Source organism: Apteryx mantelli, chromosome 12 (genome assembly GCF_036417845.1).
Source record: "Apteryx mantelli isolate bAptMan1 chromosome 12, bAptMan1.hap1, whole genome shotgun sequence".
Lineage (NCBI taxonomy): Eukaryota > Metazoa > Chordata > Aves > Apterygiformes > Apterygidae > Apteryx > Apteryx mantelli.
In genome coordinates this window covers 22,642,831-22,659,117 of record NC_089989.1, presented here as the reverse complement: position 1 = coordinate 22,659,117, position 16,287 = coordinate 22,642,831, and the positions used below count along the sequence as shown (strand labels likewise).

The window sequence follows — 16,287 nt, the reverse complement described above, 5'->3', positions numbered from 1 at the left end:
TATTACCGTTCCTTGCAGCAACAAACTGTGAAAGAAAAAAAAAAGCTAACCACTTTTTTTATGCTGGTCTAGCATAATCTTTATTTCTTTAGACACTTTGTGCAAACATTAAATTGATAAAAGACATAATGTAGATGGACCCACAGCTGAACTGAAGGTAATTGCATAAAAATGAAATGGAGACCTATAATTGTACACTGCTTTAGCCTCTATCACACTGTTTTCTGGAAGCAAGGATCTCGCTTGTCATAGCAAGTTGCTTGTTACGGTGATTGCATGAAGACTTGATCTAGCTGTACAAGACAAGTATAACATTACTTAAAGGGAGCTTTTCAAACTAAGAGTCTGACACTAAAATGCACTGTATTTTCAAAGATGTAGTATGCTTTAACAAACAGAAGAATCCTTGAATGACAGCTTTTGTTACCCTTTTGTTTGATGGTGCTGTATTGAAATATTCAGGTTATGTCTATGCCTTTCTATTTCTGGTTTTGATTTCTCTTCAACAGCACTTCAAGAATAAAAATTGACTCCAAGTATGAATAGTAGAAGTCGGTGGATACAGTAAATGTTAGTCTGGCATTTACCGATTACTTCCGTCTGATTTTTTTCAGTCTTATTTTGTTGAATGCTTAAATGGATTCTGTGGGCCATTGTATTGTTGCAAAAATGGGGAACTCAACAGATATACTGTGATTTAAAATATATGCAGCTTAGATTTTAGGGCTAATTTTGAAATCACCATTCTCACATAGGCCGTTCAATCTGATCCATATGTATTCAACTCTTCAACCTGTGTACGGTCCCAGACTGGATGAACAAGATCCATTTGTAAGACTGGCACCCGAATAACGGATGGGTTGGACCTGCAAATCAATTATTATCCAATAAAACCAATGCATGAGGAGGCCATTGCTTCCTCCAGAGCCCTGCTACTTCAATTAGCACAGCCTTTCCTGGAGATGGTATATTATTGAATGAAAGGGCAGGGAAAACTGTGATATGTCATTGATCTATAAACACTGCAAAACAACATTTACGATGCTTGTAAGTACAGCCAAAGTGTGTGAATTTTCACATTTTTGGCCAGAGGCTGGCCAAGGAGTCAGAGAGGCAAGAAAGCTATATTTACCTGCTTCAAGGGGAGAAACCCTCAACAAATTATAATAAATGAGCAAAATCGCAGACCTGCCTTGCCCAGGATGCTGTTTTTGTAATCATGTGTGCAAACCGCAAGCAAGCACCACTGTGCTTTGTGCAGTGCTGCCTCTCGGCCCGGAGGAGCCACCCAGGAACATCTAAAGCTTTCTCCTCCTCACTGTACAACTCCTTTGTCATAATGCCTGCAAAACCTGATGATTATAGGTTTCCAAGACTGGTCTCTGTGCCACTACTACTATTGTTTTCTTCCTTCCACTTCTGCCTAACCCACCAGTCGCTTCCTACCTAAGGCCAACCTGTAAACTCTCTGGGATAGGGACAATCCACATTTCCTTCATAGAGGGCCTTCTCATTGTTATAAGTTCAAAATCAAGCCAAAAATTCTGTCAGCAAACTTTCTTAAAACAATGATTTAAAGTTAAGAAAAACAATCACTTAGTATTTCATCTTACCATCTTCCAGGTTCTTACCTCATTAACTTCCACCCAGCCTTTTGCTTCTATAAATTTCACCACATGAAGACGACCTAAAACTGCATGAAATCTGAGTATGGGTAAAAATTTAAATGAATTGTTCACTCATTTTGTAAGTAAATAGAAACAGAAATCACAGAAAAGTTCAGGTTGAAAGGGACCTGTAGAAATCATCTAGTCTGGCCTCCACCTCAAAACCAGGCTAACTTCAAAGATCAGTTTGCTGGGGGCCGTGCCCAGCTGAGCTCTGCACATTTTCCCAGCCTCTCCAGGGGCTTGTCCCAGTGCTCTACGACTCCCATGATGGAGAATTTTTTTCGTGTATGCAATCCCAACTTCCCTTGCTGCAAGTTGTGCCAGTGGCCTCCTGTCCTTTCAGCTCTGTGCATCTCTGAGAAGAGCCTAGTCTGGCTTTTCCGTTACCCCAGTTACAAAGTGGAAGACAACAGTTAGTACCCTTCTTTGCCTTCTCTTCTTCAGGCTAAACAAGCCCAGTTCCCTCAGCTTCTCCTGGTACATCCTGTTCTCCAGACCCCTCGCCAGCTTGGTGGCCCTTCACTGGACTCTCTCCAGCCGCCCGATCATCCCAATGGTTTCTCACCTACCTTGCAATCCACCCATCCTGTTCAAATCTCCTCTGTTTGGCTAAAGAATACTATGGGAGACTACTGCAGTGTCATCAAGGTTTCACTCTCCATCTCTTCTTGGCTGTTTTTTAGAATACAGGAGGTATCAAAGGTATGTGGAAAACAAAAAATACGCAGGATTTCTCTTCTGGTTCCTTGCAGCAGAAAACAGACTAACTGCTTTAGTGCACTTACTGCTCCTCTCATGTTTACAAAACTGAGGTGTTTGTAATGATTGATTTTCTGTATATAGCTTAAGAGCAAGCATATCACAAGATTTAAGTAAGATAAAAAGTGAGGCTGTGCTTGATGCGAGGTGCTGGAGTTAATCAGCTGTAGATAAGAACTGATGAGGTTTTATCATCCCAGCAGTAGAGAGAATGAATGTGTTTCTTGGCCTCTTGATCACTTTGGAGAGTGAGTGACACTATATATCAACCTATGTTTATCTGTGCCTGAGAAGTTCTTCAAGAATAAATTGAGCTCAGAACTCTTCTTAACCTTTTGCCTAGTTGGGTCTTAAAATTAAGCTCTCCCTCTGGTTTTTGAGCTGCCTCTCTGGCAAATTGACAGCATGTGAAGTAGCCCGTCTTCTAATTGACTTCCAGGCCAACAACACAAGTATGGGTGAAGTTATGAAATAATGAATCTGGATGTTAAACAGAGACCATCTGGCTTTCTTTGCAACAAGATTATGAGCCATGGTGAGCTGGCACATCTGCATCTAGGTACCACCTACATGCACACTGTTGGCTGTAAATTTAGGAAAACAGAGCTGGTGTTGAAAAATAGCAAGATAATTCTTTTGCCTTCTTTCATTTTGCAAGTTAAACCTAGGATATCATCACACTCTAAATAGATTTCAATGGAGGCAATAATTCTGTTCTCTCTCCTAGTCTTATCATATCCAATGGAAATGGATTATCACTTAACCACTAAGTCCACTGGGTTTAAGAGAAAACCTTAGACTGCAAGTTTACAAATACTTGTTCTGTGAATAAACTTTATGTATATAAAGAGTCCCCTTGAAATCATTAGGTAAGTAAGGTTCGATCTTGGCATTAAACAGCTGTAGGCTTGGAAATTCTGCATGTGTGATTCTTTTGGATCTTTGTCTTAGTCTCACAAACAAACCCTTTTTTTTCTAATCCCACCAGATAACCAACTTACAAATGAAAAGCATACGGATGAAAAGCCTATGAAAGGTATTGCTATGAGTTCTGTCTCAGAATTCAGCATTACAGATGCTTCATCAAAGGATACCAAAAAAGAGAAGAAATTGTCAGGCTCTAGCACATCATCCATTTCTTCCCTGGGGAAATGCAGAAAATTCACCTACATTGAAGATGATGCATCAGTACATCAGAGAGACAGTGACGGTATGTTTTATAAAACAGATTGCATTTAAGCTGATTTCTAAATAATGACCATTTCAAGAGCACTATGTGCATCTAGCTTGAATAAATACTTACATGCCGAACAGCAGGTTCAAGAATGTAGCCAAAAGCATTACTAAGTTGCCCTGCAGACATTTTTTGTGACAGATGAGAATCCGTAGAAGATGATTTTAAAGTGTCAGTGATATTAAAGTCATAGAAGAAGAGCTGAGAGCCTATGGCGCTGTGTGCAATAGAGCCTTTGTACCTTTGTAAACAGTATTTTCACAGAGATGATCTGTCGGTATCAGATAAACACACACACACACACACACACACACACACACACACACACCCTTCTCTCTAATAGCAGGGGCTGTTGCTTTTGTTGTTGCTATCGCAGCAGCTGCTGTGGTTGCTGAACAGATGCCGTGTTTAGTGGTATGGACATTGGTTATATGAAGCAGTAAACCGTTGCATGCAACACTGCCATCCTGCTGACCCATCACCAAATCCTCCCTCTGCAGCCCATACTGCAAAACTCATGTGGGTCAGGATGAGGAGGTCTTTATATTCTGCTTTTGTAGCAAACTGTCCCTGCAGATTCAGCAAGGTACTTAAGCACTTGCTTATTGTTAAGCATAAAAGGTGCAGTGTCCTTAAACTTGGATATATGTTACTGTTCCTAGATGAATTGTGGTCTTGCAGCTTTTATATATGTGTTAGAACTTCCCTCAGACAAAATGGCACTGTATAGGGATAGGACTTCCAGTCAGTCCAGTATACTGTGAGTTTTGGAAAAGCGTATTTGAAAACAAAGCACTATGAAAGATAGTTAAAAACCAAAATTGCAGCAGAAGCCCAATAGTGCAAGTACATTTTTGCAAATGAACAGTACCTGATGCTAGTACATAATTTGCCCTGGGACTATGGATCAGAGTTGTCTTACCTTTTCACTAAAGGAGCTGCTCCTTTCTATTTCATAAAAGCACAAGTTAAGGTGCTGGATACCTGCATTACTTTTTGTAAGAGTTTCACAGCCAGTAGTATAACTGAGAGTTAAGGAAGAGACTTGATTGTGCACACTCATTACAGACCATGCGCCATGACTCCTGCTATTATAAATATTATAATACCCCTGATTTAAGTGGAATTATGCTGATGACCAGCATGTGAGAAGCTACTTCTGGTTATTCCCATAGATTTGAAAAAAGGCTGCTTTTGTTCTGTGAAGTCTTCTTTAAGTTTCTTGTGTGTGCCTTTTACAATAAAGGATTAGAGTGTGTTATATCCGATGTAGTTGGGATATATCATATATATCATATTAACAACCCCTGAATCAAGAACTACTAAATACAGATAACATAATAAACCACAGTACTCCAAAGGAACCATTAGGATCTCTACTGTATCACTGATCCTGTAATAAAAGGAATGTCTCTGATACATCTATTAGAATGCATTTAATTTCAATGAAGGAAAGGAAGTACTTATTACATTAAAGGGACTCATCCTCTTGTCCAGACACACACTGTTTTCTGGATTTACTGACTATTGGATTGGGCCCCTCAACCATTACTGGCACACAGGTGTGTACCATGTGATGCAAATAACAGATTTCATACTCCTTAAAAAGCTAAAAGTGAAGGAAATTAACAAAAAAACAATCTGTGCTCAATTAATAATGTTAAGGGCTGGACGTCAGCCAAGGAAACCAAAGGAAGCCAGATTTGTGGTTGTCACTGCATACTCTGCTCACTCTATTCTGACAAGTTACTGCTTATTTCACATACACAAGGCCAAATCCTGTTCGCTGGTGCACGGACAACCTCTGAGAGCAGCACTAGCTGAGGAAATTGGAGCTTATTTTGGATCCAGTACTTAAAGAGGAGCAGATCTGAGCTCAGAGGTGTCACCAGAAGTGACCCTGGTGGCATCAGTGAGCTTTGGACCAGGTTCATACAGAGACTTATCTGCCTGAGTGGAGGGTGAGCTGACAGCCACCAGCCAAAAGCAGGAAAATTTAGAGTCCAGACAGGCTGGCAAAATTGTTAGAAGTTCTTCTTTTGTGGTAATTAATCTACTAATGTAGAGAATGAGAGCTGAGGTCATTGTTCTCACTGAGATAAATGCAATAATGCCTTTTCACAAACAGCAGGGAAAACAGAAGAGAAAACAGGAGATTGCATCTTCTTTTATGCAGTTTGTGGCTAATTTATTTTCAAATATATAAATGAATGCATAGGAATGGATGTTTAATTGCTAATATCTATTATTTATATACATTACCCCACTTAAAACAGGACAAAAAAGCCTCACACATGCAGATTTTGCAAAATGTGTTACATCCATTATCACAGTTCATGGTGTGTGCTCTGATGGGAATTTAAAAGCATCTTTACTGCACATCACAGACTCTGTGCTGAAACATTACTTTATTATTAAAATCTTGTGCTTTTTGTGTGCTCCCTTTCCTGGATGAAGCCCTAAGAATCATATCTATTCTCTTAAGATTACATAAGCACCATTATGGTTAACACATTCAGGAAAAAAACTGTTATTAGAAAATAGACCTTTAAAGCAAAAAAGAAAACTAGAAAGATCCTTAATTGATATATAATTTGAATTTGATCTCTCATATCTAGGTACAGGAAGGAAATTTCATAAACATAAGATACCTAAAAAGAATAGTCTTAATTACACCATGGACTACTGGATAAAATGATTACATTTTCTACACTGTAAATTTCATACAATTAAATGCAGCAGTGTCACCTTATACAATGTTTCAATTTTATAATTATTTCAGTTCATTTACTTAGAAAAAAATATAAGCATGAATTTACTAAGTATCACCAAAATCTAGTCATTCTTATTCTACAGAACTGACTTAGAAGTTAGTTGTGCTTGTCTGAACTTAAATAGATCTTGACATATTTAAATAAGAATTAAAATTGATAACATTGGTGATGATATGCTACTTAGAAAGAAATTCAATCACATGCTATTTATTCTTGCTACCTGCTGTAACTGATTTTTTTTTTATAAAGGAGCTGGAATGATTTTTTAATTTTGTTTTTCATCAAGAAAGCTTTCTTTAAAAAAAAAAAAAAAGCATAGTTCTGGAAACTTCCTGGCAGTGAACTTTATGTTACGTGAGATATAAAATGCCACAACAGAACCAAAGTAGTTGAATGAGTTATTTCACAGTTAGTCATCCTAGGGCAAGAAATGTGGTTATAACCATATGCTTTCCTGAAAGAACCAATGAAAAGATATTCATATTGTTGGAGGCATTTTTCCTTTCCAAAAACAAGGAGAGAGAAAAAAAAAACAAATTGAAAGGTTTGGGTCTTTGCACTCCAACTGGATTCACACAGGCAGAATCTCACACCTACTCTAAACACTGCTGCACTCAAATGCATTCTACCCAAATGCTGTAATTTGAAGTGTGGGTAATAGTTGACTTTTGAGGGGGAAATATATAATACAAAGTTTTTGCCATTTAGGATTGCACATTACAGTAAAGGAAGGCTACCAGCATAAAGCTCTCCTAAAACCAACAGACAAAAGAAGAGGAGAGGAGAGGAGAGGAGAGATCTAGAGAGCAAAAGGATGGGATTATGCTTTCTGAAATATGTAAAATCACTCTCCAGAAATGTCCTGCCAGTTGTAGTCGTTCATTAAATAGCTCACAGCATTATCATTGGCTTTATAGACACACATCTACACCTAAAGCAAAGGCTCAGTCCCATGAAATCCACTTTACAGGTGAAACTTCTGATCCGAAGAGATCGGCAGTAAACATGACTACCTTTAATATGTATGTAAAATGCAGCGTGTGTGTGTGCGTGTGCGCGCATGTAAATGTTTAAGTCTGTGAGCGTAATTCCTTGTAGTACTGTATATTTGCATCTCTCATGATTGCCTGTATGATTTGATCCCCCAGAAAACAGCTGGCTAACCCCTGAATTTTGTGAGTTGACTGCAATGACCAGCTGCCTTTAAAGCAAGAGCGATTTAGCTCTCTTCCACTCTGAATGCGTGGTTCTTTTGCAGTCAAGGCAGCTTTCAGCTCAGTCCACTTTTTGCTTTTTCATTTAATATGTGCAACCTAAAAGAACTGAGAATAACATAACTGATTTTTGGATCCTGCATGCGAAATCAAAGAACCACAGAAAACAGGGCAGGAAGGACCTCACATGGACCACCAATTACTTCCTCTAATCTCAGAGGGTGATAAATTCAGCGTAAACAAATGTTTGTCTAACATGGTCGTTAAAGCCTCCAGTGATGAAGAACCCATAATTTCTTGAAACAACCTACTCCACAGTATTAATATCCTTTCATAGTGGTGCAGTGCCAAACCACCATCAACTGATCCTGGAGCTGGGGTGTGGGAGTTCTCAGAGACAGTGTCACTACCTGGGTGTAAGGATTTGGCGAGCTGAGCCTCAGAGGATGGGGATGGTAGAGGAGAAGCCACCTGACAAGCCAACTCAGCAGAGACCCACGGGCATCAGCAGTAGGGACCGGAGTTTCCCATTGGCTTTTTTTTTTATTTTTATTTTTTAAAAAGATGGGTCTACCAAACCAAACTACTTCCACCTTTCAGAGCCCCGTTGCTGCAAATAGCAAACTTCCCCCCACATACACTCTTAACCCTAGTCTGCCAAAATATGGTTGAAATGTCTTATTTCTAGTGCTAAACATAGTTGAGATGGATCAAAATGATCCAGAAAGTGAAAGAGAAAAGGAAATACCAGATCACAAAAATAAAAAACAAATAGCGTAAAGAATTGTGGCCTGGGGATTAGTGACATACAATACTTGGAGGTCAAGAATATCTATTCAAAAATACTCACTGGCTCCTGTAGGAATGGTGACACAGATGGGCATAGAGATGAATGCTGTTGCTAGTACCCTACTCAGTGCTGGAAATAAAGAGAACTTCCCTTAAACATATATACCCTTTTTTTTATATACATACATATATTTCCTAGCTGACACTGTTTTTCACATTTTTGTCTCCTTTTAAAAATTAACAAATCTGTGAATAAAAAAGGTGAGAAACCCATTTCAGTGAGAAAGTAGAAGGACCCTGGGGTGAGTATTGATCATCATACTGCCCTGTGTAAATGCTGTTCTCCACACTTGCTTTTACTCCCTCTCCTCAGTTAAGCAATTGAGCAGTCATTAAACATTTTTACTGTTAGACTACTTATGAAATCAAACCATAAGCAGATGATGAATCTGTGCTCTTTTTTCCCCCCATATGTGTGAATTTGGTCTTGCTCATAAAGTTATCTCAGTCTTTATCCAGATGCCATATCTAATTTATGAACCAGCGATACAACATCCTATGCATCCAGAACAACCAGGTATAAAGCCAAGAACTAGATTTGGAGAGTTGGAGGGCGTGATCCACTCTCCACAATATCACTGGGTCTTTGCACACTAACTTCCAACAAGGATCGAATCAGACCACAGAAGACTGACAACCCAGAGAAGAATTGTTTGAATAAGAAAGATTCAGTCCTGAACTTGAAACTTGAACTTGATGAAAATCAATTCCCATGTAGTGCCTGTGGGTCAGGTGGAACACGTGGCATCATGCACTTTTGCAATACCGCAAACCCTCAAGCAGAATATCTTTGCTGAGTGAAGTTCGCTCATGTGCTGAAGCTTACACCCCAAGCAGTTTAAGTGCACTTGCTCCTCTGACCTTCACTTCCACAGAGTACATTCATTCAAAATATTTTCACGTCAGTTGTTTTTCCAGGACAAACAACATAGAATATCCTTTCATTTGGCTTATTTAATGAAAGCAGTTCTCAACACTGGATTCCTAGCCTACCCTGTGTGCTGCAGGGATCTTTGTCTTTTGCATCTCATTTCTGTGTAGTCACACTAGCCAAAGCCTGGGTAGTCAAGCACTCCCTTTTTCTTACCTCTTGCTGCTTTTCCTTTTTCTTAGATGAATGCGCAACACTTATCCTGGCCTGCTTGTTCTGCCAGTTTTGGGACTTTCTTATAATGCTGCCTGATACCTGTGAACATTGGCTGATAGATACCTGTTGTCCATCCAATAGATACTACCAGACCTCCAACGAAGACCACGCCAACAACGACTGCAACTGTGACTGTGACATTGACTGCAGCCTTTTTGAGTCCTGTCATGAGACTAGCGAGTGCCTGGAACTTGCCTTGGAGATTTCCGAAGTCTGCTATCGCTAATAGAAAATAATTGACAGAATTCCCCCAAACTACCCGAATGGGAGCTGAGAGGGTACAAAGGAGAAATGCCTTTTTTTTTTTTTTTTTTAAGATAACAATAATAATCAGAGTGTTTGCCAGTCAGGACTATGTGCATTATGCTGCTCCTGCCTTGCAGGTCTCTCTGTACCGTTCCAGTTGTGCAATTTCACAAACTGCTGGAACCAATAAAGAGCAGACAAGGGTCTCCTCCTTTGCCATAGACGACAACAGAATTCCTAAGTACCAAGTGTGCTCAATGCTTTACCCACTGTCAATCTGATGCTTTTATAAACCTCTAATTGTTTTAAACATGGATTTCCCCCATTCACAAACACAGGATAAATTAGGACATTGTTTTAGGACTGATGTATATTAGTTCATCTTCCTAATGGATTCATACATAAACATGTATTACACATTGTTGGTTATTATTAATAATGTATGATATAACATCATTTTATAATTAAAAATTTATTTATTCAATCTCTTAAAACACACTTATATGCTCAGTTTAGGTAGAAAAGAAAATTAAATGAATTAGAAACCATGCTAGTGGTAATTACAGCAAATGTCTCTAAAAATCTCCAGTGAATTTTGTAGAGGAGGCATTTTAACAGGGTAGTGCAATTCAACAGTGTATTAATGTGCGTGCCTATGGTTATGTAATAACAGGTTATGCCTATTGTTCATTAGTTATAGGAAAGGGCTCCTTAAGTGTAATTAGCCTAAATGGAAATTGACTGCACACTTCCAGAGGAGAATTACCCCATGGATAGCCAGCAACTCCTTTGCCTGATTTTCATTTGCAAGATTTCTGCAAGCAGCAGAATATTGCCATCTATTCTAGTGGAAACAGGCATCTCCACCTGTGCACAAAAGATTACAAAATGACAGTATCTATCCTGGCTGTGCTTTCAAACTCCCTCTATCTCTTTTTTGATGGAAGGTCTGATTAATAAAAAGGAAATACACATTGCACATTACACATATGACAACAAAAGCATGTAAATTCGGCTGCCTCAGGGTGAAGAATGCACCTATTAAGCACAGAGGAAAATACAGAGTTGCGTGCTCATGTTAGAAATTTATAGACTAATACCAAAGACAGTATTTACTTTGCACAGGCACTAAGCTCTTCCACCCACTGTTCTCAGTGCAGAAGTGTCTGGGGAATCCCAGACAAGAATCCTGGACAAGGTGCCAGGATACTCAGCTTTGTGAAAATCATTGAAGCCACCTGTTTAATAATCAGAATTTCAAATCTGTAGTCCTGAAAAATACTTAATGAGTGGAAATAAAAAATCATGTGAATTTCCTTTCACCCCTTGCTTTGGAAATTCATGTTTTTAAAAAACAGGTAAGTGAAAAGTAGAAATGCTAACAGTCTTTCTACAGATATCTTATAAAGCTCAATGACCTCTTAGCAAATGAAAGATTTTTACTCTAATAAATAAAAAAAGTTCAAAAATGTTCTTGAGAAAAAGGGAGAAATTAGAAATGGAGAGAGCAGCTCAGCAGTACCTGCTTTCTGCACTCCTCCCAGGACGTTGGTGGGGAGTAGAACAGGTTTGTTTCACTCTATTAATTGCAACATCAGTTTGTTAGCTGTAGCCATGTAAAGGAACAAAGTCATTAGTCCTCCACTGTCCAGCCTGTGTCAGCTTGCCAGACACACCTGGACCCAAACGCAGAGAGCGCTAACCACAGCCCATGCAGTCATCTGGGAGGCACATGTTTTGCACACGCTGGGCTGGGCAATGCTGAATTTCAGTGCTCCAGTTTTCACTCTCCTGCAGATAGCTGGTCTTAAATCTGGCCGTAGGGTATGGACACACCTGAGCCTCAGTGCAACCTGTTGAGAGTTGGCCACAGAGCCTGGATCATTCCACTTTCCATCATAGGTTGTCCATGCAAAGTGACAAGCAAGCATGTATCAGCAAGGACACTGACCAAAACCGTTTAAGTGGGGGAAGGAGGGGAGAACTTGTTCCACACACCATTTTTGAGAGAAGTACCAACAGAGATGCACATTGCCAGTCCTTGCTCCTGATGCTGCCATCCAAAAGGAAGGATTTCACAAATGCAAATGGTTGGAAGGAGCCTGAGAGAGGCACCCAGAGGGGGGAGTACCACACAGGGCTGCAGATGAAGGGGAATCCAGAAAAGGGGATTTTGCTTTGCAAGCCAGGACATGTCTTGTTATAGCTCTGACCTTGCAAGCTTATACACGTTGACCGTCCTGCAATTGCTCCTGGCAGGTGAGGTCTCATTCCTCAGTCATGGAACTGGGTTCCTAGGACTCATTATTTAAAAGAGCTTTTCTTCATGTCATAATCCATCGGCTGGCAAACTGAGGTCATGTCTACTATAGGGCAGGGGTAAGGTCAAAGATAAATTTACAATGGCCATGATCATAGCCATGGCGAGACAGGATGTCCCAACAATGTAAATTCAATCACACGGTGGAAAACAGAGAGCTGCTGTTGTAGTGAATGGTGTGTTAAATAATATCTCAATGTCTCCTTGCATAATGTGTAAAGTGATACATAGCTCAGCTTCCTGTTTTAGGAAGTAGATTTTTGTAGGCCTTCTGTCCAAGCAATGAAACCATGTAAATGTGTTAATATTCTTCCATCTTTAATGTCTTTCATACCTTATTTCATATAACGTAGTAGAACTAACAGTTCAGGATATCTTTTCTTTCCCCCACATAAAACTTCTAATTGTAAAGTAACACTTTCATGACACACAGGAACCATTTAATACATTTACACCAAGCACCAGAGAAAGAAAGTCAGGTTTTTTTTCCATTAAGCATGCTAGAAAGCTACCCTATGTCCACACTAAACTGACTTCATAGGACAGAGAATTACCAAGGTATCAGATTTGAACTTGGGTAGACATTCCAGTTAAACAGAAATATTAGGAATAATTCAAGGCTCGCTCTCTCTATTTTTTTTTATTTACTGGAGAGAAAGGCCTGAGTGTGTGAGTAGGAGGCATTTGGGTGGATCGCTGTTCTGAACATGTTGAACTCAGCTGTGCTCACAGAGCTGACATCTCTGCAACGTGTGAAACCAGCTCCCCAGAACAACAAATAGACGTTACCATTTTGCAAACTGGAACATCGTTCCGACACGACGCCTCTCCTCAGCACCATAAATGCACTGACAGATTGGTTGGGGGAAGAAGAAGATGGAGATAATAATGAAGAACTATATCTCCCCCTTCTACCAAAAAGGACTGTGGAATACTCTCTAAGGATCTCCTCTGGGAAAAGACTCAGTGGTCTCATTCTTGGGAGGTAAATGTCTTTCCATCTCCTTCCAGGGTGCTCACAGATCCCAATACAGATTAGGATGTAAACTCTTTGGAGCAGGAATTGTCATTTACTGAGTGTTGTACAGCACCCAGCACACGGAGGACCCAACATGAAATGCCTCAAGGTGCTGCTGAGAGGTAAATGTTAAAGAACAGTTATCTTCAAGGAAATGAAGTTCTCCAACTGACCACAAACCCTTCCATAGTGTCATTCTGGTGCCTTACTCTCCAAACACACTATGAGTCCCTTTGAATAGGGGATTAACAAAGTGCCCTAAATTAGTCCATGCAGTTCCCCGAATGCATAGAGGGAGAGTATTATATTTTCTCCTTTGACTTTCCTTTGCTTCCCATATTATATCATCTCCTTTGACGTTCCTCTCCTTCCTAGAGCATTTTGATCGTTCATATTCTCTGAAGCAACCACAACCAGAATGACCAACATCTTCCAGATTTCAATTCAAAGCATGACTCTGCCTTAACTATAGGGATTCTGGCTGAATGCTACAGTTAAGCTCTAGAAGACATTGTTTCTCAGGAAGAAAGCAAAATATGGGAGCAATCAAGATGTTTGCAATCATATTCTTCTATTGTTATGCTTCTGTAGTAACTATAAACTTTCAGTAGTGTTGGACTAAAAATGTATCTATTAAATTTTTCTTTTAATTACATGAAATAGCTAGTTCAATTCTGTTTTCTGCATTGCTTTAATTTTAATCTATGTCAAGCTGCATTTTAAACATCTTAAATGCAAAGTAAGTTTCCTATTATATGAGTAAATAGGGTTACCAAACAGACTGGGATCTCCAGGCACCACTGTACTATAAATCATAGTAACTGAGTATTAATCATGATTAATAATCTATCATTACTGTGGTTTAAAAGAAAAGGGAGGGGGGAGTGAAGTATTGGGAAACTGCACTTTCTCTTAGCATACTTCATATAATTGCACAACAGAACAATTACCAGCAGAATAATGAATTCCATATAATAACCTAGATTTTCTTAACATTGCACACGAGCAAGAATCCTTGCCATCTGATGTGTGTTCCATGGCCTGCGCAAAATGAGTTGGTGGGTGCAAGCCAACTTATAATGGATGTGTGCCCATATCACAAAAAAACATTGTTATAATTGGTACCCTTAGGAAAAACGCCAAGGTCTGAGTGTAAACAGAGCACTTTCTGTCCCAAGAGTTAGCTTTTCCATGGTCAGAACTGAGGCACAATAGAAAGAGCAATGCCGAATTGCATCTGCTCCCTCTGTAATGGGCTTCACTCTCCCAAGGTATCAGTTGGTATTTCAGATAGTAGACCTAGAAGAATCACTCTTAAGGGTACTCAACGTGCCTTTTATTTAGTTATTTTATTTTTTCCTTTTAAAGTCATCATGGAGGTTGCATGAATAAAAAAACAACAGAAGCAGTTGTTGTCAGTATGTAATCTGTCTTCTTTCTAGGTGTCTCCAGAAGGGAGCTAAGAAAAACAAACCTGTTGTCACTAAATATAAAGTATGTATTCATGAATCTCCAGATAGACATCACAGAAATCCATAAATCAGAAAATGTTAAAAGTCACCGACTTAGAATATAGACAGCAGTGGGGCAATCTCCTAGTGCTTTCCAGTGGTGAGCTACCATTGTCCTGGTGCTGAAGAAGGACCAGATCACAAGGGTATCCTGCTTATAAATATACTATTGGAAAATTCTGCTTCCTTTTTAGAGAACCTTGTAACTGAAACAGTCATTCACATCCTCATGCCACAGTATATTAAAGTGACCATGGTACAAAGGGGAAAAAAAAGAAACAACAAAACTCACCAGTTATACAAGCACACAAGAAAGTCACCACCAATATCATTAAAATGCAGACTCAATTTATATTGCCAGTTTTTCCATGATTTCTACGAAGTAAAAATAATGCCAGAGAGCAGTGAAGAAAATATTATTAGATCAACTGTAAAGAAAGCATGAGTGATTCCATTAGCAAGCACAGCTGAGGAAGGACAGGATTTAAATCAAATCTAAATATGATAAGATTATACATCCAAAGTGACATGTTCACTTTAGAAAAGACACAGGGCAGGGAGACAAGGAGCAGAGCAAAAGTATCATTTTGGTTTTATGCTGCAAACTATGCTCCATCATATACAGCATTTAAAAACCTGATTGAAGCATCCTCTTAGTACCTCTATTTTGTATGGTACTAATTAATAAGTATACAGCTAATTACAGGCTCATCCTTTATTCCAGTATATTTGCATCAGTCATCACCTCAAAGTGTTTATGTGCCTTATCATTTAATAAAGGCATTATACACACAAACTTGTGCTCAGGAAATAGCAAAGCTGCCCATAGTTTCAGCCACAGTTTCATCAGCTCCTAACAACTTTCAGGGAGTTGTACCACATTTTTTCTCCACATTGAAGGGAAAGCAAAATGTGCTAAAAATTGCTTTTTAATGGGACAGTCAATTGCTTGAAATAAAAGGATCAGGTTTTCTAATCTGTTCTCTTTGGAACAGGAGAGCACGCCCTGAATTTCATGAGCCTTTTCATCAAAAATGTAGTCGAAAGAAAATCTCTCTCTAAGAAGCATTTTTCACTAGTACAGTGTTCAGCCAAGTCTACTGTATATACAGATATATAGACAGACAGGCAAAGAATTAAGAAAGAGAGACATTGGGTAGCTTTGGGTAAAGTAACTGACAGAAGTTGTTAGTAGCTAGTGATCTCCAATTGCTCAATTGCTCCCCGGAACAGGTTTCGCTTGTCAAAGTAATCTTTGCTATTTCTACTGCACCAGAAGCAAGCATGCTGCAGTATGGAAGGTGAGCAAGCAAGAGCAGGCCTTTTCCCCAGCTCCTGGAGCTTTCTGCTTCCTCACTCCCTGCCCTATTACGACCTGCCCAACGATTTCCTCATTTACGTCTAGATGCTGTCTCTGAAATAAGTTTCATTTGTAAGTGACTTCAGTACAGTTCAAAATCAGGAGTGGACATGCATCAACATTCATCTTCTCAAAGATATAATCAAATATTAATCCATTTTCAAATCCTTGATTTTACTATGCAT

The 16,287-nt window shown here is 39.3% G+C and overlaps 1 protein-coding gene across 1 annotated transcript in view; it reads left to right on the top strand.

Annotated features, from left to right (window-relative positions):
- Nucleotides 1–9,873, top strand: part of MDFIC2 (MyoD family inhibitor domain containing 2) — a 49,763-nt gene extending 39,890 nt beyond the window's left edge. The window contains exons 4-5 of the mRNA XM_067303671.1: nt 3,418–3,639; nt 9,614–9,873. Coding sequence (XP_067159772.1) covers nt 3,418–3,639; nt 9,614–9,873 — 482 coding nt within the window. The remainder of the gene's footprint in view (nt 1–3,417; nt 3,640–9,613) is intronic.
- The last annotated feature ends 6,414 nt before the right edge of the window (nt 9,874–16,287 follow it).